At 48.3% G+C, this 23,315-nt stretch overlaps 1 protein-coding gene and 1 long non-coding RNA gene across 10 annotated transcripts in view; both read right to left on the bottom strand.

The window, feature by feature from the left end:
* The window catches only part of NEO1 (neogenin 1), a 178,479-nt gene extending 174,301 nt beyond the window's left edge, over positions 1 to 4,178 (bottom strand). For 7 of the 9 annotated variants that reach the window (XM_036389299.2, XM_036389306.2, XM_036389300.2 and 4 more), the window contains exon 1: positions 3,856 to 4,177. In XM_036389299.2, coding sequence (XP_036245192.1) covers positions 3,856 to 3,970 — 115 coding nt within the window. In that variant the 5' untranslated portion in view covers positions 3,971 to 4,177. Of the gene's footprint in view, positions 1 to 3,855 lie in introns of all 9 variants that reach the window. The other 2 variants (XM_036389301.2, XM_036389305.2) reach the window with 1 other exon arrangement.
* A 5,429-nt stretch (positions 4,179 to 9,607) lies between these two features.
* Positions 9,608 to 18,726, bottom strand: LOC118690882 (uncharacterized). The gene is made up of 3 exons (XR_004980910.1): positions 18,342 to 18,726; positions 18,091 to 18,252; positions 9,608 to 9,946 (listed from the first exon to the last, which is right to left on the bottom strand). It is a non-coding gene; the product is annotated as an uncharacterized LOC118690882 (long non-coding RNA).
* Positions 18,727 to 23,315: the final 4,589 nt, after the last annotated feature.

Here is a 23,315-nt window from a genome sequence, read left to right as displayed (position 1 = left end):
GCTAAGCCAAAGTGGAGTTTCCCTTCCACCAAGTGACATCCCAAGATCAGCACGGATTCCTCATGGGAAACCAGCAGTAACCAGTTACAGCAACAACTCCAGTTATACCTCCTCATAGGCAATGCAAAGTGCATTTAAACATCCTGCATCTGTAAAACCACTGCATGCTTAGAAAAGTTGGCTACAAACACTGGCACACATTTTACACACCAAATTATCTCCATGAAACTGGTGATGATAATAAAATTCACTTTCAAATGCCCTGTGACACTCAGGCTGATTTTGCCCAAGTTCAATGTTTTTATAGCTTGAAAGCAAAACTTAAGCAGAACATTGCACTGCTCCTTGTGTAGTTTTCCTAAACTCCCACTTCATTTCCTCACTCATTTATTATCATTCTCTTCTCTTGGCCATGCAGCAAACTCCAGTTAGGTGCCTACAGAGTCTCCAGACTTCTGTGACAATCTCTGGCTGAAGGTTAACCTCGTGTAAATCACAAGGGCATTTTATCATCAGGAACAACCAAATACTCTTATTTGTATAAGGAAATATCTACCATATGTAACTTCCTTACTTACACTGATAAGTTAGCACAAGGTAACTAAGCCAAGCTTTTTTTTTTTTATGACACTTTTTGTTTGCTGCTTTTCACTGTGATGCACATTAGGCACAGGTGTGTACACACCTGACAACTCTGAAACTGAAGTGTTAGTTTATTAGGAAAGCTTCATAAGCCAGTCAAGTAATTTTCTTAGCTGACTAATAAACATGCAGTGCAAAAGCCATATGCAACCTGTCCATATGGAACAGGAACATCAAGCAGGGACACCGGTGCTTAACTGACTTGGGACGTAACCGAGACCTGAATATTTCTGCTCTATTTTTAACTTGGGATATAATTAGAAATAATCAAGCAGCACACACAAAACAGAAACAAATGACAACCTGCTGTTTCTAGGGACCCAGCTGATCTGTGCTGCCATCCTTAGCTTTCCATACCCTCCATGACTCCCCAGGAGGAGCATCCCTGGCAGCAGCACCTGGATGCACTTCCCAGCTTGCTGCTCACAGACCCCTTCAGTTCTGGGCTCCTCCTGCAGCTCCAGGCCCACCAACTGCTAATTCTGCTCCACTGGGACTTGCCAAAGCAGCAGTTTGTCCTCTAAAAACAAAATACCTATCAATCCCAAGGACTTCAAGAATACCAGGGAGAGACAGAACAAATTTCCTGCTTCTGAATAATCTCATTTGCAATCTTAATGGTGTATATAAGCTATCACAGCTTTCCTATTAAAAATTAGGTGACACCAGCTTCATTTTTATTTCTAATAATGCAATCTGTATAGATCCAAGTTTTTATGCTTATCTCAACTCAGTTACAAACAGTTATAGGAGGCAGGATTTAGCTTAATTTGATGCTTCTTCCTGATTTGTTTTATTCCCTCAGCTAAGTGAAACATTGTCCCAATTCTAAAACCAGCAGCTCACGTTGCCTTATCTGCAGAGCAACCAGCTACAATGGAAAACACACCGATGTTTGCAGATAGACAAATAAATGAAGTTATACAGTTTTCTCCTAAAATAATTCAGCTGCACTCTTTTCTTCTTCAGAGAGCCCTGAGAAGCTATTTATAAATAGGATCAAATGTCCCTCCAACACACGACTCCATACAAAGAACACAGGCTTCCAAATCTGCAACTTCTGCTCATTTATGGCACTTTTACCCACACCAAAACGGCAGCATGGGTATTTTCTGCATTGAAATCCCCTGATCTGGACATAGCAAGCAGCACTTCAGCCTTGACAAGGAGAGCTGTGAGTCCCACAGCCAAAGCTCCACCTGGACCTACAAACCTGGTGTTCCTCTGCCTCTCCAGCCCTCAGCATCAGCCTAAGGAGGCTCTTCCAGCATCCTGAAGAGATCAAGCTTCACCAGAGCATGGAACAGAAACCAGCACTGCCCCCTGTCGCATCTAAACTCCAACAGGAGAACTTTCATGCCAAGGTAACCTGCACCCAAGTCCCTCTCCCGTGAGCACCTGCCCATAGAAAATATGTGGAACGTCCTGTATTTAAGAAAAACTACTGGCAATTAGATGGGAAATAGTGGGAATTAAATGAACTTCATGCACTACACACCCTCTTTCTTGAGACAAAGAACTAAGAGAGCCTTTCTCCCTTTCCTCCAGGTAGTGGTGCAAACACCCTCAGACAGGACAAGCCCAGCTCCTGGTGCTCCCCAGGGATCCCACAGGACACATCCATGGACACAGCATAAAGGCACCTTCCACAAGAGACAGACAGGAGAGCAGGAGCTCACCTGAACTTCCAAGATTTCCACAATGATACTCCTAAATTCCTGCTCAGATAAACAGCTCCAATGAAGGTTTTATTCCACAGCATTTCAGCACATCATCCCCCCTCTGCAGACTTAATTCACATATTTGGCTCCAACAGACAGAACTTCACCTATTAATTTGATTTCCTCAAACCATAAAAGATTATTTTAAACTGGCAAAGAGCTACTAACACAACCGTAAGACCACTGAGCTGTCAGGAGAGCAGGAATATCAGAAAATAATCACTATGTGGCAAGATTTTACACATAACAAAGTAACTTATCTGATACACATGTTCTGCAGATTGAGTCAAACTGTAATATTTTTCAAAAGAAAAAAAAATCTACTTCAGATCTGGAATCTGCAAAGTTTGTACTGTGTAAGAGGATAAATAAAAATATTCCCTGTCAAAAGCAGTCAGCTCGAATGGTTCCATCAGTGGTGTCCAAGATGAGAACCACCGTGGAAGACCCTGCCTAATGTGATTTGAAACAGAACAATCACACCATTTAATGCCAGAATTTAACCATTCTTACTTTCCCAAATTGCATTTGACCAGCAGTTTTTTCCATATTTCATTTGCACAGAGCTCTCTCTTAAAATACCAGGATTCAATCAACCTACAGGGGGTATTTTTTTTTTAATCCCAGCACTCAGCATTCAAGACCAGATTTTCTTTCAAGCATCCTACTAGCTTATGGCTGGCAAGAAGGAAATAAAGAAGTTACTTTTTAAAGCCAGCATTTGGCATAACGAACAGATAACATCGCTGCAAAGCTAAGGAGGCTTCTGTGGTATTAATGGTCTCATGCAAGGGCTTTTGAGAGAGCCTTCTCCTGCCTCACCTGGGTGAGATTACGTTTTCCGTAGCCTATAAAGAACCAGGATTCAATCATGGACCATTAAAGACAACAATGGTAAAAGGTGTGAGAACTACCGCGGCTGAAACGCTGCCAGACCGCTCATTTCTGGGCTACTGCGGCAGTTCCCAGGCAAGTTCCTCTCTCTCCACAGGTTGCCGGTACCGAGTCCGTGCCACTTCCAGCAGCCCTCCCGAGCCGGGGCAGAGCCCGCCCGTGCCCGGCTCCCCTCGGGGGTAAATGGCAAGGCTGATTCCCCTCAGCTGTGCCCTTCTCCCCTCATTAGTGAGCTGCAAGCCCGATTTCCCTCAGGTGTGCCCTTCTCCCCTGACTGGTGAGCTGCAAGCCTGATTCCCCTCAGGTGTGCCTGGCTCCCCTCCCCGGTACCAGCGAGCCGGGAGCACAGGTGGGTGAAGCGTTCAATCCCCCGCAGACGGGGCTCCAGGCGTCCCTTGTCCGCGGGGAGGCACCGCCGCCGCTCCCCGAGGCTCGCAGTGGCCCCTGCTGGTGCCCGCACGGGGGGAGCGGAGCGGGCTCAGCCCCCCGGCACCGCTCGCCCTGCCGGGGCCGCCCCGGGCCCCGCCGCCCCCGGGACCCCTCCGCGCCCCCGCACAGCTCCGCGCCCGCCGCCTCCGGGGTCTCGCCGCGCTCTTACCCGTCAGGAGGCTCCGGGAGCCGCTCCGCGCCGCGGCGCCGGTCGGTGCGAGCTGCGCGAAGAGAAGGGCGATGCACAGGGAGCCGAGGAGCCGCCGGGCTCTCCGCGCCGCCATCGCTCCACTCCCCGCGCCCGGCAGCCGGGCTGCACCCAGCGCCAGCCCCTCCCCCGGGGGGGCTCCTCCTGCCTTCCTTCCCTACCGGGCGGGCTGCGCGGAGGCGGCGGAGGGAGAGCGGCGGGCGGGCGGAGCGGCCGCGCTCCCTCCCTCACTCCATCGCGGGCCGGGCTCCGCCGCTCGCTCGCTCCGTCCCTCCCTCACACGGACCCCGCGGGGCGCGCGCCGCCTCCCGCCCGCCCCCGCCTCGCGCATGCGCGCGCTCCTCCCCTCCCGCCCCCGACCCCCGCGCCAGGTGTGCGCGCGCCCGCCCCCCCGCGCGCGCCACCGCGCCTGCGCGTGCGCGCGCGGGGGGGCGGGGCCGCCGCCCTCTCCTGAGGGGCGACGCTTTGCCCCCCCCCTTCCCCTCAGGCGCTCGGTGCGTAAAGTTCGTGGGTTTTTAAGGCAATAAATGCATATTTTCCACTCTCCTGGACCAGCCCGGCATGAGTGCGGGACCTGCGCGTTTTCCACACGTAAAAACATGGAAAACCAGACGGTTCGGCACCAATCCGGGTATCCCCGCTATGTGGCGAGCCGGAGGGTGTGGGAAGAGGGAGCCCTGCTCTGCCATGGTGCTGGTTACCAGCAATCCAGAGCCGCCCAGAAACCCGAAATCGAGCTAAATGTAGAAAAATAACTTGCGGAAACTTGTTTTCTTAGGGAGCGACTCTGCTGCTCTGTTCGGGATGCCGCCTCTCTCAGTAAACATGCTTCTCAAAGATAAATAACGTGAAGAAAAGGCCAGACATGCTCCGAAAAGGCAAATGCGATGTATTTTCATCCTCCTGGGGGTAATTAGTTTTATACAGCATTTGCCATTCAAATCCAAATCACTGGAATGCCGCATCGTTACCAGCCCGTTCCAGCCCTACTGCCACATCCAGGCTCCTTAGAAAGGACACAATAAAAGCTATAAATATACATTCCTCCTTCATTAATCATATGGAGAGTACCCTGATATTTTTTCCATCTCAGCTTGTTTCCCACTAAATTATATTTTTACAATGCACACGGTGTCCTTGCTCATTTTATTATTGACTAATTGAATCGTCTCTTTCAGGACATAAATTACATGGGACCGGGGCTGGAGGTAACCAGGAGAGAGCCAGACCCATGGGGCACTGCAGGACGTAAACCATGGGTACATCCCCTGCAAAACACGTTGTGAAACATTTTAAAACGAATTTTAAATAATTTGTTCCAAAAATCCAGGCTTTTACACTGGTTGTGAAACTCCTGTTAAGGAAAGTTTCCCTTGATAACCTCAGTGTGTGTGGCAAGGGTGTCCCTCTTGTTGCAGGCAGCTCTCTATTCCCGTGAAATTCTTCTTGATCCAGCGGGATTTGCAGATTTGTTTATGGAGAGGGTTTTGTGCGAGGCAGAGGCTGGCAGAGTGCTCAGTGCCCCAAACGCAGGTGTGGATTTTGCCGTACGGGGATGCACACAGCGAATTAAACGCTGACGTGACTGCAAAGCACCAGCTAATACAGGTGTCTGAGGCGTCTCTCCTTGTGAAGCTTGCTTCATTATTTTATGTTTCTGTCAGGAAACAGGGGGTTTGGCCACTAAAAATATCCCGGGGCATTTTCACAATGGAATAATTACCTCCTCAGAAGGATGTTTGGGTTTCTCCAGCTTACCCTTGCCGAGCTATGCTGCTATCTGATATGCCACAAGGATTACTAGCAACCAGCTGCAATTTATCCTGAAAATGGAAGCGGTGATTAAAAGGCAGGACTGGTAGTGTAACTCCTATAAAAGCTGGTTAGCAATTCCCATCATAAAATCCTGCCCTCAGTCGCATTTAATAGGGCCAGACTAACCACTGTGCTGAAATTTAGGCATCTGAAGTTCATACCTTGGGTAAAATTATAAACATTTTCTCCTTCTGTTCCTTCTGTCAGGGATTTTCTATTCTGAAAATGAGAGTGGTCACTTTGTCAGAGGTGTTCCCTCAAACCCTGCTATAAAAACCCTCCTGAAAGTCCTGCTAGTTCCTGGCAGGGGCTTCCTGGAGCTTCCACTCCCCAGCAGCTCCATCCTCACCACAGCCCAGGGCTGTGGGATCAGAGCTGGACCTGCAGCTCCAGTTCCTGGCTGCTCTGGACCATGCCATGTCTGCAGGTAGGAAGGGCAGACCTGTCCTTCCAGTCTTCTTGGGAAACACAGAGCAGGAAGCTCCTTGAAAAACACACAGTGGGGACAGGAACTGGGTCTGGGACAGGTAAGTTGGCAGGAACAGAGGCTCTGGAGAGAGACAGGTTCTCCAGGGTGGTGAAAGGGAATGAGGAGCCAGAAGGAAAAACAGGTCTGCCTGGAGGGAGGGATAAAGCAAAGCTCATAAGAAGGAGTCTGGAAGCCAGGCTGCTGGGAGAAGACTTTAAACCAGAGTGGAAATGAGAGGAATTGCTGGGAGGAGGGCATGCAGCCTGGCAGGACTGGGAGCTGTCCCTGTGCTCTGGACAAGGTTTGAGGGAGAGCCTGCTGGGCAGAGGGGATCAGATGGAAGAGCTGGAGTGGGGCAAGGGAAAAGGACCCCGAGGCTGGGTGTGGGATGCAACAGGGCCTGTGGGAAGAGGGAATTCACTAGGAACAGCGATGTAGTAATGGGAATGACAAAAACTGGGGCAGGGAGGCAGAGCAGAAAGGTGAGGATTTGGGAATGGGAATGCAGACCACCTGTATTTCAGTACCTGAAATACACTGAGAATGTGCCTCACCCCCTTGGAGTGCTGGAGCTTGTGCCAGCCATGACATCCCTCACAGAGGGAAATTTCCACATTGCTGATGGCCTGCATCAATGTCAGCTCAGGATTACATTACTGGGGTTATCTCTACATGGGAAAGAAGTACACATTCAATAAAGCACTCAGGCTGCACTGTAACACACTCCCCAGTTACCAAACACCAGGACAAAGGCAACCAGTGCAGAAGGATATGCCAGGCTCAGACACTGAACCAGGGTCAGGGAAGCCAGGCAAGTGCCCCAACAACTTCCACCTCATTTACTGCAGAAATCAGATGTAGGTATTTTATGCACCTTGTGAGGAACTGCTAGGCAAGCAAGCACAGCACTGTGGGTGGGGCAGGTGACTGCTGCTCCCAGAAAGGATTTTTAGCCTCTGGAATTTTTAGTCAGCACTGCCCAGGTGCCTGGGCTCACATTTTGAAGCCTGACTTGCAGAAATGAAGAACTCTTGCAGATAAATCTGCAATAACTGAGAATTTATACAACTTCTGACTCAATTAGATGCCTAGCCATGTTCTATTTTCTGACTAAATCAGGCCATTGAGTATTTCTAATTGGATCTCTGAAATGAAAAGATATTTTTTACTACTCTGTCTGTACACCCGAGTTCCTCGTCTGTAAAATAAGGGCAACACCAGTTCTCGCTACAGTGTTGAGAAAATGAATTAGAGTTTGTGAAGCACTTGGATACCATAGTGATGAGTCCCATGGAAAAGCTCGGGAGGAAATGAATAAATCTGTCTTCAGAACAATATTTGAATAGTCTGCTGTAAATAAAGCACGGGCCACACAGTGAACAGCAAGGAGAAAATAAAATTATTACTCAGTGAGCACAGTCTATTCTGTACAATGAGTGAGGCCAGGAACCTGTTGAAAGAACAGCGTGTGATCTAATTAGAATTAAATACTGTATCATAATGCAAATGCATGGAAGGGACAAATTACAGTTGCATAGGCCACCTTAATGTTGGTATTTCTAAACTTTTAGACTCTTGAATTTAAAAAAGAACTCCACTGTTAGGTGCAAAGGTGTAATACACATGAATAAATGATTTCCTCGCCCTTTAATAGTGGGAGACAATATATGTACCTCCTCTACCTCAGCCACTTAAGTGGAAAAAGTGTTTTTCTCCTCTTGGAGATATCTCAGCCTTACAGCCAAGATTTAACGCTGTCATTCACACGCTGACATAGAGATTTAAATCCAAAATTTACCTTCTTTGGGAGTCTGTGCACGATCATCAGAGACAGCCTATTCTCCAGAGAGAGAGCCAGAGGAGGACCTTCATTTCAGTGATTAAAATTTTGTGTTTTGCTTGGAGTGCTTCCCATTCCAAACCAGCCCCCTGGTTTTGGTGCAGAGGCAAGGTTATGGAACAACAACTCCCCTGATCTTGGTGACTCCTCAGTCCCGAGGCTGCACTGAGCTCTCCCGACTCCTGCTGAGACTTGGAGCCGCTTCAGAGCGGCTGTAAATTGCTCTGGGTTATCTGTGGCCCACAAGAAGGGTGATGGAATTAGGATTGCACTGTTCAGTGCCACTCTGCTCGTGCCTATTTTTCTCATCGTGATTTCTCTATTGCTTAGCAGGATGTGAGGTGACACGCAATCGTTACACCAATTTCTTGTTATCCAGAGAATTTCCCGTTACCAGGCATCCTCTGGCAGCTGGTAAGGGCAATTTGGGATAAGAAGGGGCTGCAGCACAAATAAAGACGTGGCTCGTTAAGTTTAAGACTTAGAGCTGTGAGATACCTTCAGTTTAACCTGCTGTGCTGCCTGCCTCGTGTGAGGCATTGGCTCCATTCATGGACAACATCTGGCACATGGCCTGTCCGATTATTCCCAATCTCCATCCTGATTCCAGCAGCAGTGCCTAGCAAGGTGTGCTGTCTTTCATCCTTCAATAGGAGCTAGATTTATTTTTTCTTTTTTTTTTTTTTTACATTTATTGGTCACAGATGTGGTTTTGCAAACTGCTCTGAGGTTAAAAGTCATCCTCTGGACTTTGCCAAGCAAATTCTAGGTTAGCAGGTCATATGCCAGAAACCCTCCAACCCCAGCATATACTTCTGTCATTCCTGAGGTCAACAGCAGTTCCAGCTCCTCATTGGAATCAGGGAGGGTCATAAATGGAAGCAGACCTTCCAATCACTGAGGAGAGTTCCCTGAGAAGGCTGAGAGGAAGCTCCTTGAGTGCCAGGTTGACAGAGTCTGAAACATAAACAGGGCAGATGGTACAAAATGCTTTTAAAGGCTTCCCTTGCTGAGCAAGGGAGCTGCTGAGGTCTAATCCAATGTTTATTTATTTAGGGTTTTCAGAGATAGATGGAGGGAACCTAGAATTCAAAAGGCAGGGTTTACTGGAATCCAATCCACAATTTAAAAGAAAAGGGTAATGCATGTGTTATCAGGAGATGCATAATGATGTGGGATATGGGTCTCTGGGCATGCAGAAGGAGAGAAATACAGGTAACCCCCGAGGGGAAAGGCTGATGTTACTGCAGGCAACGGGATTTTTGTCATCCATGTCAATGGTGTGAGATTCATCTCTGGAAGCCTGTCATGGCACCACACTGTGCCACAGGTGCTCACAGTGACTGTGTTTTCCTGTTTTGGTGGTTGTCATTAGTCCTTGTTCTCAGATGAGATCATTACTGGGGACACACTGACCATGCCCTCACTTTTCCAGTGTCCCACTTCTCCCTGAGCTATAACAACTGATCTTTGGACTGACAGACTCTGCACATCCAGTAAGAGAGGAGACAGATGGTCCATGCCCTCTCATGTGAGCAGGATCGGTCTCCTCTGCTCCTTAAAAACCACATAAGCCAGGCAAGGATTCCAGGTGGTGTTTATCCCAAAGCTTTTCCAACAATCCCACAAGAATGTTAATTACTGACACCAACAATCTTGCTCTCATTCATACAATGGGAGTGCCTAAAGGTCTTCCCTGAGGTTGTGTTAGATACTGTAGGATCACACAGGAAAAGGCAGAGGGGTTTTAGTGCAGCTTATCCTGCAGGAAGTCAGAACCATGGAGAGCTGTTGGAGGTAGAGCAGCAGGGCCACCTTTCACATCTCCTGAGTCCCAGTGCTTCTGCTCTGTAAATACCATCACGTTTCTGCTGTGCCAGGGGAAGTGAGACTGCAGCAGTCTGAGAGAATTCAAAGCGAGAGGAAAACTGTGCAGAGGAGAAAGGAGAAGAACAAAAGGGAAAGAATTGATGTTCAGCACACAGAAATGGTCATTTGCCTCTGGGCTTGGGAAATCAAAGAAATAACATTAGACCAACAGCAGAGGAGGCCTGGAAAACACAGCCCATGTGTTTCCTGGAAATGGAAAGAAAAGGCCTCATTATCTGTGAGAGATACAGACAGATCAGCCAGGGTTAGATGAGCAAGTCCACACATAAAACTTGACACCAAATAGACTTGGCTATTGTGTCAACACCCACAACTCCCACAGTGTCCTTCCTTTTGGTCTGTATCTCAGACTGTGATTTGAGGTGTTTAAAACTGAATATACAGAAACATTGATTCCAGGAGTCATTGCTTGGACATGGTGGCTGAAGTGTCCCTCTGCTTTAAATGGCAGGAACTGGAGGCACAGAGTGCTATTAGAACCTTGTGATGGAAGAGTAAATAAGGGCAAAATTACCTCAGTCTGCTAATTCAACAATTCAAAACCAGCCATTGCTATGATGTAGTGAAGACAGGGACAATGAACCACAGAAACAGGAAGGAATAAAGACATTGGACAATAGGTTGGGACAGGGACAGAGTCCTGTTTGCTGTAATAATCTTGTTCATGCACTCTCAGACAGCCCTTTAAAGTCATAGTTTTGGCTTTGGTTCCTCCAAGTGGAATGCTCAGACAAACCTCACCACCCTTTCAAATGCTATGAAGGAATTTCCTATAAATATAATGGATTTTTCATGGAGGAAATATTGGACTTCTTTATTTTTACCACATTATCTGACAAAGGGACAAACTCGAACAGTTGTAAAATTAAACTTTTCAGAACAAGACCTGGTTTTACAAAGAGCTTCCATCCCAAGCTCATAGTGTGCCACAGAAGGATGCCTGGAGCCCTGGCAGATTCTTTTGCCACAGGACCTGTACACTGTGATCATGGTGCTTCCCAAATCACCTTCCTGCCAGGAAAGGTTGTGCTGCAGCACCTGGGAATGCTGCAAAAGTCTGGACAACACCTTGGTGATGCAGCTGTCAGAGGAGAGCATGGAGGGCTCTTCCCAGAGAGCAATAGCAGGGGTGCAGCCTTGATTTGCTAAGGAGAGAAACAAGCTTCTGTTCCCAGCAGTTCCTGGTTTAAAAGCAGAGTTATTGACTCATTCTGCATACATTTTATTTTAAAATCATTCTAACTTCTTGCAATTCTTAAGCATCTCTAAAACCAGGGTGAATTACTCAGCATTCCTTCCTAGTGTTACCAATGTAACCTCTTACCCCATCAGCACAGTCTGACTCTTTCTCAGCTGCAGGACTGAGCAATATGGGGACATAAAAGCAAAGAACACACTTTGTGCCAGGGAATGGTGCAGCACTGAGAGCTCTGGCAGGGAGAATGCAGGCAGCCTTCAGACAGGTGAAGTCTGACTCCTCAAGCTCCAATCTGACACTTCTCACAGCCATTCATTTCACTTTTTTTGTTGTTGTTTAAACATCCCTTGAGGGCAATACTTCTGCAAAACCACCACCTTTCTCCCACCTTTCCATGCTCATCCCAGGGGACTGGTGATCAAAGCCAGGAGAGCAAACCAGGGGCTCTGATGGGATGTGGAACATGGGTGATGGAGCTGTGAGGCCTCAGATCTCCCTGACAGGTCTGGGCACTTGGCACATCAGGATTACTGGCTCTGCTGTCACACAGGGCTTCTACCACTGCTGTTATTCCCTCAGCACCTCAGTGGCAGGTTTAAAATCAAATTACACGATTGCTACAGGCTGCACACCCTGCCTGAGCCCTGAAGTCAGATGACTTGAAACAATAAATATGCCTGGGTAGCAGTTCCCTAAGAAATGTCATCCTTAGGCTGCTCCTGTGTTCCTCCTAACGGAACCTGACGGGACTCATCGACTGCCCGCTATTCCTGGAACTGCAGCGGAAGTTATTGATTCTGGGAAATATGAAATGTGCCTGAGAGGTCACAATGGGACTCTGTGTCCAAGTGGGACACCAAGGCCTTCAGAGACACTGAACAAGGCAGAGGGAGCAGCAGGAAATGAAAGGTGGGGAGCTGAATCCATGAGGGATCGGTGGCGTTTGAACAGCACCGCCCCAAGAAGAGGTGAAGGTGCTGATCCATGTTTCCTGTGACCAGAAACCACCACAGGGTAAATGTTGCCCAGGCTGTTGCTCCACCTGCTTCCCTCTGCACCAATACACATTTTTTAAGGGATGCTCTTAGAAGGACCAAAAGTTGAAATGCATTTCCTCCTCTTCCCATAGTGAAGGCACATGCTGGCAGGGAAGTCTGGGAGGGAAATGCTCTTATGCCATACAGGCAATGGACATTTTGTGCACAAGCAAGATGCCTTCACATTCCCAGAGGAATTCAGCTAAAAAGCATCACTGCCAAAAACTGGAGAGAATTCAGATGCTTGGAACAAACTTATATTGCTAAAAGTGGGGAATTGGTCAAGAAAGATGTTCAGGCTATCAGAAGTTGTTATCAGAAGTGTCCTTCATTTCTGAAAGCACAGAAGTGTAGGTATTCAACAAAAATCAATTTCTCAAAAAGACTCTCCTTCTGTGACCAAAAGCCTTTGGTGAGGGCTGAGCAGAAATTGAGCTTTATGTCTGTATCATGTGGACATTTAGATTCCACAAAGCAAAGCAATGGTATTTTTCAGCCATGAGCCCTCTGAGGCAGGTAACAAATAACAGAGATTTGACAGAGGGAGAAAAGCTTTCTCACAAATCTCCTGTTTTCCCAGTCCCAAAGGGCTGCAATCTGCCTCTCAGCCCTCTTCCATGCTGCTGCTCAGTCCATGATCTCTTGGGTTTGTGTTTTCAGACAGGAGTCCAGCATTTTCCTGCTGACCTCCAGCACTCAGCTGCTCCTTCTGGGGTGTCATCACAGTATCCACCACTCCTGAGGCTGCCAGGACATTCTGGGAACCACTGCCTTTGGAGAAGGCAGCACAGGGGAGCACAAGGAATAGTGTGACTGACATTTGTTTTTATGTTTATTGCTACTACTGCTGTTAACGTGTCTTGGTTTTTTTTTTCTAAAGAGCAGAGTTCATGAATTATGTTCAGCTTAAAAAGAAAGCTGCAAAAAGTACCAGTGAAAGACATCAGGAAGAAAAAACTCAAAACCACTCCTGTTATCTTACTCTCTCTCTCTCTTCTCTCTTTGTTTTTTTAGGTTCTGCATCCAGTTTCAGGCTAATGCAGCAGTGCCTGGGGTGTGGTGCCTCATGAGGGCTCCTGAAGAGGCACCTGCTGTGGGAAGGGAGCAGTGGGAACATAGACACAAGAGCACTGAGCTTGCTGTGAGCAGTTTCCACACCAGGGAGAGGAAGAACTTGGTCTTGTTCCTGGCTACAGGTGGTTCTGACACATGAAAGGCTTCACTCATTCTCAGTTGAGACAAGTTAATGGTGCCTGTCCCATTAGAAGTGACTAAGGTAGGATATCTTGCACTTCCCCCAAAACTGACACCAGAAAAAGGGTGGGTTTAGGTGGGATATTGGGAAGAAATTCCTGGCTGTGTTTGGTGCTGAGGCCCTGGCAGGGTTGCTCAGAGCAGCTGTGGCTGCCCCATCCCTGGAAGTGTCCAAGGCCATGTTGGACAGTAGTAGAAGGTGTTCCTGCACGTGGCAGGAGGTGGAACAAGGTGGTCTTAAAGGTCCCTTTTAACCTAAACACTTCTGGGATTCTGTGATCAAGAACGTGAGAATGCCCACACAGCCTGGAATGTGGACAAAATCCCTGTTTGGAGTTCCTGGGTGGGGTGACACTGCAGCAGGAGGGTCCAAACCTCAAAGATAAGTTATTCATAAAGATATTCAAGATATAAAAATATCAATATAAAGATATTCAAGTTGTACACCAACTTACAAACTTCTGGGAACTTAACTAACCCCAACAAAAAGCTACACACAGACTTTGGGGATTGAGCAGTGACACTGCTTTAAGTCACTCCCACAGTGGGGATTTCCCTCTGACCAAAGAGCTCCCTTGTTCAATGTATGGGAAACACAGACAGCAAAAGATGGTGGGAAAAATTAGCAGCATTTACAGTTGTGTTAGAAAGCCTTGTTCACATCAGAACACCTTCCCCACATACCTGAACAGGAGAATGGGGATTTTAAAGAACAGGAAAACCTGCACAGGGTGCTCAGTAAATCTGAAAGGAAAACACCCACCTTAAAGCTCATCTCCTATATGGAATTTTCACCTGGAGTGCAGCTGACACCAGAGGAAAGGGTGAAAAGGCTTAGAGCTCTGTGAGATAATGACAGAACTGCCAGCAGTGGACCCTGCTGGGTCACCAGAGAAAGGGGGAAAACACAACCCTTTGTGATTACAGTCAAATACAAATAAATATGTTGGAAAAGAACATTCTCTATTTCCTGCAAGCAGTAAAGTTTGGGGGGAAATGGCCTATGACAAATATTTTTCTCTGCTGGAGGCAGCAGCAGGGCTCTGACAGGCACGCTGGAAAACAGACCATAGGTTTGTGCATATTCAACAGCCCCACTGGGAGACATCATTTCTCAGGCTGCTGTTGGGGTTGTGTTTGGCACTTGAACTGTTTTGGGGGCTTTGATAGTCCAGGATCTGTGTAGAGCATGTTTTGTTCTGAGGGAAAAGAGCACAAGCACATGACCAGAAGCTCTGATCAGCTACTGAAAGACCCAGACCAGCAGAGCTCAACAACACAACTCCTTTGTAATGGAAATGCCATAGCTAGGATGAAATTAGGAAAGCAATGTGTACAAGTGGGCTCTGAGAAGGTTGAAGTCATCCCCAGTATTCCTGCCCAGCAGAAAAGGATGCAAAGTTAAGACACCTCTGAGTGGAGAAGTGTCGACCCAATTTAGCTGCCCAAGCAATCAATGAGGGATCTTTATGAGTGTTCAGGAGCCCTAACACACAGATCTTCCCAGGGAAACTGAAAGGAGCTAATTAATAGCCCAGATAAACAGAATGAAATGCAAAGCTGGACATAGATCTTTACAGCCCGGTGCTGACTGTGCTGAATTCTCCTTGCACTCCCAGCTGACCCCAGTGAGGCATCAAGATTAATGCTTGTACAAAAAGCTTTTGCTTTCCACTTTTTGTAAAGCACTTGCAGACTGTCTACTCAAGTGTTTCACCTGGCTGCAATTAGAGATAGTTTAGGCTTGACTTACAGACTTAGCTGGGTGTAGTTTTGCTCTCCCCATCCCACTCTGAGCACCCTAAAGTGACACCTCTCTGTCTTTACTGCTCTGGCTGGCAGGATGTGAATTCCCTAAACAACTGAGGCTGTTTAACTCCAAATTGCTGAGCTCCATCTGTGCCACCTGCCCTGTTTGCAGTGTGGTTTGGGACTCCCTGGTGCCCCAAACTGCAATGAGGTGATGATGTCACTCACAGTTAACACACAAACCCCTGGGCAGGAGATGTTGAAAAGTCATGGGAATCCTCCTTGTTCCCAAGAGGTGCAGAACAAGGGCCCTCAGAGGAGCTTTAGGAGGAGTTCCAAGGCTGGCCTTGAACATGGGATCCCCCTTGACAGGGGACTTGTGGTCATTTGGTCTTTTCAAGAGCAGGTAGAGACATGAGCTGGCTTTGGGGACTGGGCTGCTCCAACCTTGGGACATATGGCCAGCCCAGCGGAAGCAGCTCCTGCCCTCTGCCACCAGACTGAGGCCATTTTGATCCAAGTGTTTTAGGGAGAAATACCAGTCAGTCTTGTCAGCAGGAAAGGTCTGGGTGGGACAGCTGCTCTGGGCAACCTGTGCCAAGGCCTCTCCACCCTCACAGGGAGGAATTTCTTCCCAATATCCCATCTAACCCTAGGGTCCAGAGAGATGTGAGATGCTTGAGAAAGGTAAATCTTGGGCTCAAGGGCTGCAGCTGAGCTTGATTTTGCTCCTCAAGTGAGGAGCTCTCCTGGTTCCAGAAGGAGCCTCTTTCTATGTGGAAGCTAAAGATCATTAAAACCTTCCAGAGGACAAAAGCCAACATTCTCCTTTCTCTCAGCTCCCACTCCCTCACACACTCCCTTGACTGAGGAGGAGGAGCAGGTTCTGCTTGGCCTGATTTGGAAGGGAAACACAAACCCCACTGGGAGGGATTTGCAGTTATCCAACTGCACCTCAGTCTTTCCTCTCCCATCACTCTAGTGACCCAGAAGTCCTGGAAAATAAATAATATTTGTAATTGTTGGGTTATTCCTCTACACAAATGTAATCTTTCTATCAGTGCTGTGCATAAGGATCTGCAGAGAAAACAGGAATGTTCTTGGGATTGGAGACCAGTGGGCAGAACATTTTTTGCAGGCCCACACAAAACTTTTGGGTTGTCCCAAGCCAATGTCCCAGAAGGACATCAGAGTCAGCACTTTCACTGCTGAAATTACCCACAGCCAAGATAAATACATGAAATATAAGTGGGAATATTGAGAAATAACAAAAACTGGTGCAGAAACCACGGTGGAATGTGCTCGCAGGGACATGCACAGGCACAGCCTGTCCAACGGACTCGTGGTCATCCACCATCCTGGCCCACAACCATTCCCTGAAACCTTCCACCAGCCTCAGTTCCTTCTGTACAAAAGCAGTCTCATGGCCTGGATTAAAGCTCTAGCAGCTTCATTTTGGTTTGAGCTCAGCTTCTCTCCTGGACTAACAGGCATTTGGGAAGCTGAGAAGATCATACCATCATTGCAGGAGAGAAAACATTTCCCCATGGCATCCCCCTTGCTCTGTGCCCACAAACCTCAGGGTCCATCACACAGCCTTGAGTCTGCATGGAAAGAGCCAGCTGGAACCTCTGGAAACCTGGAATGCTCATGGGATTGAGGAAGGGGGAAAGCACAAGCACTGGCCCCTTCTCCAAAAGCTGCACACCAAGATCCCAAATCACTTCTTACTCCAGCACTCAGGGATTCACTGGAGTCAGAGCTTTGGGATTTAACTGCTGCTGGAAAAGGAAAAACTCCTATTTGCATGCACAAAGATTGGGAGTTTTCTTCCTCCACTCCAATGGAAGTTTAATCCAACAGGCCCCTTGCTGTGTGTCCAGTAGCCTGGTCACCACTGCCTCAGGTGAGCACAAATCCAGTGCACTGACATAGGAAAACAGCCTGAACTGCAGGTGTGCTCACATAGCTTCATTTAGATCTTTCCTGATGGGAGAATTGAGAACCAAAGATGTTCCCACCAAACCTACTCATCCAATTACTGGAGCACTTTGAAATTGTGATACGGATCAGAGGAGCAGCCTGCGCTTTTCCCTGGACAGACAGGAGTGTGCAGACACTGCACTTTTGGGAAGCATCAAGAACCAGACACAGGAGCTTTGTGGCTTTTCTTCTTTGGTTCTGACTTGCTCTGACTCCTCACCTGCTCACCATTAGCACCCCGTGGTGCAGTGGTGTTTGACATCCCTGTACCAGCCCCTGATTTATATGGCCTCTCACAATCCCTCCTCCTCGGTGCGGCCTCGGGAGCAGCAGAACAGACATTCTGAAATGGAACTGCTTTGAATCAGTCACTGCCAAAGGAGCAGACACCTTCAAAGAGCATTATCTTTGGGAATCAAACTTCACCCTTCCCAAATGATCTCCTTTTTTAATGATATGAAGCTTTTAGGGTTTGGCAGAAATGGACAAATACTCCAATGGACAGACTTAAAAAAAAACAGGTGAAAGCATGACTGAGATTCACAGTCACAGAATAAAGGAGAGAAAGGATCCAGGGAGAAATCCAACATGCTACATTCGTCATTCATTCAATTACAAGGATTTGAGCAACAGTGCAATGAAGGGAATTCAAGCTCCCCATTTTATGCTGTACCTCTGATGCTTTTCCACATGGCACTGCAGGAGATGAGCCGTGCTCCTTTCTACACCCATTCCCCACAGAAAATCTGCAAACCATCACCACTGATGTTCCCCAATTTAGAATCCATGTCCTAACGTTCTCTGCCTCCAAAGCATGGCCACCACTTAATGCCCTGCTTGCTTTAGGAATGTGGTTTTCCTTTGGTCTGATGGGAACACCATGATTATGTGCTGCACGTGCCAGGGAGGCAGGGCTGGGTGGGGAAGGAGAAGGGAGGCTTCAGCTCAGAAGTGATAGTACCTATTTTTGGCTCCCAGAGCCAGGCTGTGCTTCTCCCACTCTGTTTTGATGCTCCAACACATTTCACTGGAGATGTCACCAATCCCAGGCAGTCACGACAATCTGGGGTGCTGGGATTCAGCCTCGTGGGGGAGGGAAGACAAGCAGCAATTTTTCTGAAGTCTGTGGCAGGAACAAATGGATTTGTGACTGTTGTGACTGTTATTTGAATATTATTACTTAGATGAGGCTATTTTTCAGTCTGAACATACCATTAGAACACAGGAGATGTACACCTGGTGCTCTCTTCCACCTGGCTGCAGTGGGACATCAGCTCTTCCTGAACTTCCATGATGAGGTTTTCAGATCTGCTTAAACATCGTGCAGAACCAAATGCCCTCTTGCTCCCCACTGCCTGGGACACATAAAACAGACAAAATACAGTGAATTAATGTCCTAAGTGTGTTTTACATAACTACAGTGCCTACTGGGGGTGCACAGGATTTCCCCACAACTCCAAGTGTTACAGTTCCCACTGTTGTTAAGTGACAACTTATTTACATCCCAGAATCCTGAGGCAGTACAAGCCAAGGTCTTTGCTCACATCACAGCCCCCAGGAGGTTGTGAGAGCCTCCCCTCCATGGCTGTGCTTCAGCCATGTGAAGGAGGAAGCCCAAAAACTCTCCTGAAACTGAACACTCCAGCTGGGCCCCTCAGTCGGTGCTGGAGGGGCTCCCCACAAGCAGGACACCCTGTGCCCCCTGCCCCCAGCAGCCTGTCCCTGCCTGGCACCCTGCCCTCAGCCCTCAGCCCTGAGCAGGGAGGGGAGACAAAGCTGGGGCTGCCCACCCCTGGCAGTGTCCCAGGCCAGGTTGGATGGGGCTTGGAGCAGCCTGGGACAGTGGCAGATGTCCCTGCTCATGGCAGGAGGTGGAAGTGAATGAGCTTTAAGGTCCCTCCCAACCCATTCTGTAATTCCAAATCCAACAGGATCCAATGGAAGACAAGGCAGAGCCTGAGGAGCTCAGGTATCTCTGATGCCAGAGCAGTGCTCTGGGAAAGGGGGGAACCAAAAGCCAACCCTGTGGGCCTGCTGCTCACCCAGCACAGGATCAGCTTTCCTTTCTTCAGCTGCTTTTCTTCATTCTGTCTCCTGCAGCACCCTGTGCTATGGAGTGATAGAAACACGTAACAGCTTCTCCAAACACAGTTATCTTTAGAAATGGAACAGCAAAAGAAAATGACACCATGTAGACACTGTAAAAAGCCTTCACTACATTAAAAAAAAAAAAAAGTTACATTCTTGATCAAGGAACAAACTGGTCTGAATAGTCACAATCACATTTTACAGCCATGTAACTCTTTTTATCTTTTTCTCTCCCAACATCTGAAGAAGATGAACATCTGATTCCTTTATGTGGGAATTGCTTAAACCAGCACTGGGAGAAAATACGCAGTTGAATATTGATCTGGAAAGATGGAGTGAGTTCAGCCCTGAGTTAATGCTCCTGGATTTTGGACAGGGGCTGGCAGAGCTCAGCCCCTCTCAGGACGAGCCCCAGCCTGGTTCCTGCCAGCCCCACAGCCTGAGGCTCCTGCAGCTCCATTATATTCAGCAAAGGTTGGCTGAAGGAGCACAGCACCATTTTATTTAATCATGGTTGGAGTTCTGGCATCCACAGCAAAAAAATCCTGGGAGCAGAGTGTATTCTCATGATCAGTGCATGCAGAGTGGTATAAAATGTCTGCACCACTTCTTTCCACTCCAGCCTGTGCCTTTGAAGTCATGGTAACAGCTTTTGGATCCCAATCCTCTGATGAGACTCCTTGATTTATTAGGTAAAACATCTGGAAAAAATGAGGACTTGTGGCAGTGTAAATCCTCCAGAAGGAGCAGAGAGAGGTTTCATCTGAGCAGCCTCCTGTCAAACGCAGGAAACCTGAGCCCTGGCCACTGGCTTGAGGGTGCTCCGGGCTGAAAAGCTCCAGCAGGGCCCGTTCCCGTTTCACCCAGGCCAGAAAGGAGCTGTGAGCACAGGAATGCCCAGCAGCCCGGGGAGCTGGGGCCATGCCAGGCCCCTGGAAAGGTTTGCAGACACTCGGGTGGCAGTGGCAGTGCTGCCCCTGACAGCACCGGGGAGCCCCTGCTGGAAATCCCGGCGCTCTGGGGGCACTCTGGGATGTAAATACCTGCAAATACCTGCCTGTCACCACACAGGAACAGGCACCAGCCAAACCCACTGCCCGAGAGGGGCCTTGGGGTGGCTTTTCCATCCCAGAATTACAACAAAAATGTCAGAGAAGAAAATGGTTTGGAAGGAATGAAGCCTGTGGAAGTAACAAACAAGGCGACATGCACTTTGGAGGCAGATTCCTTCTTTTAGGTGACATGCCCTTTGTGAGGCAGATTCCTTCTTTTATTTGGAACCAGCCCTGAGATAAGAGAAGAGGAGAGAGGGAGCATCAGGAGCAGCTTGCTGTGCTGTGCAGGGTGTGTGCTGGGCAGACACGTGTGAGAGCACACGCGTGTGCATCCAGCGTTGGGCACGTGGGGGCAAAGGTACAAATCACCCAGGTACCTGACTCCCAGTTATTTACTCTCTGCCTTCTCCACACAACAACCCAGGTTCCAAATTTCAGCACTGAAAATCCCCTGAGAACCATCCTTTGCCAGTTATTTTCCCATCTAAATCCTTCTTCCAGCAATTTGAATCACACAGTTCAAACACCGGCCCTGATGCCAATGGTGCTTTTTGGAGGGGGCGCAGGACTGGCACGGGAGGGGGAGTTTGGGGAGTATTTTTTTAATCAGATAAATTATTGCTGGGAAACCAGCCACTTCTCTCCATTCAATTTATACTCTATGGGGAATCCATCTAATACCCCTGCTCAGAGTGTGAGGCAGGACCAGCGAGGTGCTGTATCAAAGCAGGGAGGGAGGCAAAAGATGGGATGGAGTGCAGGGAACGAACAAACAACGGGAGGAAAGGGATCTGGAAAAGCCTGCAGAGAAGAGGGAAAGCCAAGGGATGTGTCTGCAGCTCCTCAAACAAGGGAGGAGGGGAGAAAATGGATTTCTCTGCTGGCAAACTGGAACAGGCTGGAGCATGGGCAGAGTGGGATGGGATGGGATGGGATGGGATGGGATGGGATGGGATGGGATGGGATGGGATGGGATGGGATGGGATGGGATGGGATGGGATGGGATGGGATGGGAGGGGATGGGATGGGAGGGGATGGGATGGGATGGGATGGCTCAGAAACATAAGGAGCTTTTCACCTGCAGGGAGGTGGCACAGCTGCAGGCAGGATGGAGGGTCCAATCAGGCTCTGCTTGAGTTTGCAGGGTGAGTTAAGTGATTTCCCGTTTCCCAGTGGAACTGGGAAGCTGCCAGTTCACCTCACTGCTGTATTTGGAAGTGATGAACACTTTGCTGGCTGGCAGAGAGAGGCCAAGGCCTGGGAACAGAGAAAGTTTGCAGCACCCAGGGTTCCAGCCGTGCTTGCAGGGCAGCGTGTCTGGGAGCCTTGCCCTGCTGTCTGGGCATTCCTCTCATCCCTGTTTGTGTTCCCTGCTCACCTCAGGCTCTGCTGCAGCTCCTCATCCCAACGGGCACAGCTGGAGCTGGGCACTGCCAGCAGGGGCACAGGCAGGGATTGACTGCCCCGAGCCCACCGAGCGAGCTGGGGACCAAAGCTGCCCAGAGCCTGCTGCCCATGCAGGACTGGCTCTCTTTCATGTGCTAACACCAATTTAGTCCAGAGGCTTCCCAGTCCAGCACTTCCCAGTGACTATAAATGCACACAGAGTTTTTAAAGAATTACAGGGTAATGGCACCTGAATGGGTGTCGAGGTGCACTTTGCTGGCCTTTTATTCTTCTTTATAACAAAGAATTCAAAGCTTTAGTGGGAGAGTTGGCAGTAAGCTCAGGAGATGGGGAGACTTCTGAGGATGATTTCCCAGATTCTGGGAGTGACTACAGTACAAATAATGTTGGAAAAGAAAGGAATTGACTCAGCAGGAGGCAAAAGGGAACAAGTGGAAGAGTAACTCTGCTCTGGAAAGCCATGAGGAGAATATGACACAAAGCAGAAAAGAGAAATAAGGCCCAAAAAAAGAAATCTAATGTGTATTTCAGAGGGATTCCTTCTGACAGCCTGACTGTCCAAAAACTGCCGAGTGCCATTCTCAGGAAACTGGGCCTTACACGAAGCCCAGGGAATTTTGGCCCAAAACAACAAAGAGATGCTTTAACTCAGAGTTCATTCCCATCCTCCCCAACAATCCAGGGGCTCTCTCCAGTCCCCCCTGGCTCAATCTAAGCAGTGTGAAAGTGTTGCTCCTGACATTATACCCTCCTTTCCCAGGCAAATTAATGCTTGAAGCAACGCTGATCTAAACACATAATTAAACCCCCTCTAGCCCACCTACCTAATAAACTCATTTCCAGACACCAATTAACCTGTGAGGTTATTACTGGGGATTACAGATCTCCCTAGAACTCCTCGTGTCAGGATGCAGGGAGCCCAATTGTTCTGCAAGTGTCAGGTCATGGGGATCACCTTAACCTTGGATCCTTGTCCAGCTACCACAGTCCTGGGAATAAAATTAATAACTTTTTGGCATTTTCTTCCTCTCTAAGAAATGGAGAAAGTGTTATCTCTTCCTCCTCATAATTTTTCCTTGTATTTTGAGTCCCCAGACATCTGTACTTTGTTAAGGCACTGCCCATTTCAGAGGCTTTTTCCAGGACTGGATAAACTCTGGTGATAGATATCCAAGCTGCTTTGTACATTTAGTAGTCCCTAAATGTCTGTTTTGGAGTCTGTTCCAGATTCTAATCATGTTACATTAAGGTTCAGGGACTCAGTAACCTCTCCCCTCTCAATCCCCAAGAAAAACAGAAACAACAGCCCTTCAACTCTGGATCAAGCACAAACCTCTCCAAAATCCCAGCCCAGAGCATCTTTCACCAGTCTCAGTTCTCTGTGACTCCTGGACTCCACAGGACGTGCAGAGTCTCCCTGTCCAAGGAAAGAATGCCCATGACATGACTCAGGATTTCTCCTGACAGAACAAGGTGGAGAGGCTGCTCGTGGCCAGCTCATTCACATTAAGGGGCTGTTTAAGCCTCTCCAACCTTTCTGGAGCCTTGCTGGGCTGTGGGAGTTTTGGGCTGCTCCCTTGTTCCACGTTGGTTTTCATTCCTCATTTCTTTGACACCTGATGCCATGTGGTTTGTA

The sequence above is a fragment of the Molothrus ater genome, chromosome 13, assembly GCF_012460135.2.
Source record: "Molothrus ater isolate BHLD 08-10-18 breed brown headed cowbird chromosome 13, BPBGC_Mater_1.1, whole genome shotgun sequence".
Classification (NCBI taxonomy): Eukaryota; Metazoa; Chordata; class Aves; order Passeriformes; family Icteridae; genus Molothrus; species Molothrus ater.
Note: the sequence above shows the minus strand (reverse complement) of the source record. Positions and strands in the feature narration are given on the sequence as shown.